The sequence below is a fragment of the Anopheles cruzii genome, chromosome 3 (assembly GCF_943734635.1).
Source record: "Anopheles cruzii chromosome 3, idAnoCruzAS_RS32_06, whole genome shotgun sequence".
In the NCBI taxonomy this organism is placed as follows: Eukaryota; Metazoa; Arthropoda; class Insecta; order Diptera; family Culicidae; genus Anopheles; species Anopheles cruzii.
In genome coordinates, this window is record NC_069145.1 from 2,367,714 (window position 1) to 2,371,394 (window position 3,681).

Here is a 3,681-nt window from a genome sequence, read left to right on the forward strand (position 1 = left end):
TTATAAGAATGCCGGACGACGAACCAGCCCATCAAGTCCTCTTAGGCCAGAGGGGGCGTGGTAGATCCCGTCTGAGATGACAAGATTGCGTCTACAGGGACGCAAAAGCGGCTGGAAATTGAAATGTGGTGGACGAAGGCGCTCGACCGCTCGGCGGTTGTAGCCGGATCAGAAGACATGTTTAGATACTTTGCACAATACCATTTTATTGGCTTTTATTTGTTGTGAGGGGGTTTCGAGTACAATAGTAATGACTTTTATTTGTTGTGAGGGGGTTTCGAGTACAATAGTAATGATTTCATTTTTTCTTGGCCTTCGACGAGGTTCCAGCTTTGGAAGTGGAAGCCTTGGCCGTGCCGCCAGCGGCCGTGGGCTTCTTCTTAATTTTGATAAAGGCATTATCATCGATTTTATCCTCCTTATCCTCGTCGTCCGAGTCCGGTTGCGTCGCCATGTCCTCCTCTCCGTCATACAGACCGTCCAGACCGTTGTCCGCAGTGTCCCGTGCCTTCTTTTTGACGGCGCCCATAACCGAGTAGGAGTACGGAGCGATCTCTTTGTTGTAGGCCCTCGTCAGAGCGGCCTTCACCTTCCCATCGATCGTATCCATCGGGCTCTTGGCCTTCGGCCAGGTACTTAGCTCAACCAGCGAATCGATGTCCTCCCGCAGCAACCGGTACCCTTTGATCACCTCCAGTGAATCGTGCACACCTTCCGCGCCACGTCGCTGCAGTGGCTGAACGATCGATCGCAGCAGATGTGGCGCATAGTCCAAACGAATAGCCAACCTCGAGCCGGACGTTGCCACCCTCGTGTGGTCGTGTATCTCCTGGGCCAACCGTTTGCGCTTCTGTGCTTTCGAGTTCTTGCCCAACCAGCCGGGGAAATTAATCTGACCGGTAAAGTGTCCCTCCATGTACTCGCCCGGCATGACCGAGCTAAACATGGCCTGTACCGGCAGCAAAGACCACGCCATGTTCGATCGAATCCGCCGGTCGACCGTATCACCCCGACTGAGGCTGTCCGCGGTCATTGCAATGCGACCGAGCAGCTCCGATCGCGGCGCCTTCGGTTGAACTTTTAGATAGTTTTCCTGCACGAACAGTGGCGCAATGCTGTAATCGTGAAAGAACAGATCGGCCTTGTCGTTGAGCGACATGTGTTTGTGGTCCTCGGCGGAAAACACTTTCCGTATTACATCCCACGGTCCTATCTTGATGTCCTTCTTCGATGCGTTCGCTTGCTTCTTTGCCGAGTCCAGCGACAGCGAGGCAGTCATCGATTTGCCGGCACTGTACAGGGCCAGATGGTTCAACGTTTGCCGCACATCGCCGCCCGTGCCGGAGATGATTTCCTCCAGCACGCCCGGTGCCAGCGTCAGGCCCTCCTTGAAGCATATCGACATCATCGCCCCCTTGATCTGTTCCACGCGCGGACGGCTGAAGCGTAGGTCGAAGCAATGGTTCACCAGCGATCGTATCTTCGGGTGGTTGCGATCGTTGCACATGCAGATGATCGGGATGTGGCTCTCCTTGATCAGCGCTATCAGTTCCTGCATGCCTCCGCGGTCCTCGTTTCCTGCCATTCCGTCCACCTCGTCCATCAGCAGTACGTGCTTCGCCGAAACCTTATCGCTCTTGCCGCCAAAGTATCCGGCCAACGATTTGCTGTTCAGAAGCTCCGACACCTCCTCCTTCAGGAGCCGCTTGCTGCGTGTGTCGGAAGCGTTGAATTCTACCGTATCGAACCCGAGCTCCCGGCAGACCAGCGTTGCGGTGGTGGTTTTCCCAACACCGGGCGGCCCCGAGAGAAGGGCCGCCTTGGAGGCGGCTCCCGAATCGTTTTTGGCCCACGGACTCGGCTTGGCGTGCTTCTTCGTGCCGTCGTTGTTCTTGTGCCAGCTCGACAGCCAAACGGTCAGCTTCTGTACGTTACTGGCCGCTCCCAGCTGGCCGATTATTTGCTTCGTGTTCGCCGGTTTGTATTTGTCGACCCACGCCATATTGTCCGTGCTGTTAATATCCTTCTGATAGTCGGACTGTTCACGCTTCACGGAACTCAACGGTTCCATCGAAGGCCCCCGCTTTGACGGCGATTTTTCCGTCTTCAGCCGGGCCGGTGAACGGTCCGGGCGTTCCTTCTTAATTTCCATCTTCGGAGCAACGGGTGGCTGGCGTTTGGTGGGTGTTTTCGCTTTCTTTTGTCCTTTCTCCTCGCCGGGAGACTCCTTGCGCTTGTTGCTGCTGCCGCCGCCGGTTTCTACTTTCACCGTTTTAGTCGGACTGTCCTTCCTTTGTTCGGAGCTCTGCTTGGTTTGGCCCGATTTTTCTCGGATCAAATCGAACAGTGCATCCTCGCTGAGCGTCGGAATTCGAAGATCCTCCGCCTGAGCGAGCTTCTTGGGACCGCAATCGTCACCCACCACCATGTGGGTCACCCGCTTCGAGACCGCACTGACCACCTTGCCGCCCAAATCCTTGATCACCTGTGCGCATTCGTCTCGCTCCATCGACTCCAGCACGCCGGTTATGACGAACTGCAAACCCTCCAGACAGCTGGGCTTTCCCTCTGGAATCTCCTTCGAGCCCGGATTGGCCGGGCCGCCGCGGTTCTTGAACTTCTGGTACAGTATCGCCGACATGCGCTTTCGCTCGTACCGTTCCTCGTCCGTTAACACGCTTTCATTCAGGTCCTTCGACCGGGACGAGTCAGGGTCGCTCCGTTTACGACCTTTGCTAGTTTCCGCTTCCGGGCTCTCCTTAACGTCTGGCTTCGTGTTTGCTTCTTCCGTTTTTAATTTCTTCTCCACCGTCGATGCTAGTTTCTCTTTCTTTTCCGGAGTTCGCACCTTTTCCACCTCACGTTCGTTGCCATTTTGATCTTTCCGGTGCGATTTCTTCGCCGGCGGCGGCGTCTCCGGGATCACTTCATCGTCTTCGGTTTCCAGCTGCAACTGTTCGATCGGTTCGAGGGTTTTCTTCTTGGGGATCTTCGGAAGATCCACTCGCTTCACCGGTGCCGAACTGAACACGTCACTCACGTTTACCGGCTTCAGCTTGGAGACATTTGGTTTTGCTTCCAGCGGTTTGTTCTTCACCGGGCTCCGCTCATCATCCGACTCGATGACACGCCGTTTCTTGGCTCCGGCGGTTGACTTGTCTGATTCAGCTTCCGTCCGTTTGATTGGTCGCGGAGAGTGAGCCTCTTCGTCATCGCTGACTAGTACGGCCTTTCGTTTCGAGTTTGGAGTTTTCAGCGGTTCCGCAATCGGAGCCACTTTCTTAGCCGGGCCCATGTTGAAAAATGATCGAATATCCTGGGAAAATGCCAAATAAGCAACACCGAATGCCGCCGCAAATCCGAAGACTACATACCCGAGACATGATGACGAAGTGACTCACAGCAATATAATTTTATAAAAACCGTCTAATAAGCAATATTGTTAAACATGAATTAAGGATCTGGAAAGGCAAGATGAAGAAGCTTTAGAAGGATGCGTTTCACAAAGGCCACTGCGTAAAAGATTGCGCTGTTTCCTTGGCATTCAACATCGATTTTGTTCCGTTTGTAGCACGCCGTAGACGCTGAAAATTACCTTAATTACCATCAAGAGAGAGCGCAAATTTTAACCAATTCAGCTCTTGATGCTAAAATAAAGCGCCACAACAATTTTCCGCGCGC

At 53.9% G+C, this 3,681-nt stretch overlaps 1 protein-coding gene across 1 annotated transcript; it reads right to left on the bottom strand.

Moving 5' to 3' along the window:
- Positions 1-218: 218 nt before the first annotated feature.
- Positions 219-3,435, bottom strand: LOC128274905 (replication factor C subunit 1). Its single transcript, XM_053013247.1, has 2 exons — positions 3,375-3,435; positions 219-3,316 (listed from the first exon to the last, which is right to left on the bottom strand). Exons 1-2 carry the CDS (start codon positions 3,381-3,383, stop codon positions 299-301), a joined length of 3,027 nt encoding a protein of 1,008 aa, XP_052869207.1. The 5' UTR covers positions 3,384-3,435; the 3' UTR covers positions 219-298.
- Between the last annotated feature and the right edge of the window lie 246 nt (positions 3,436-3,681).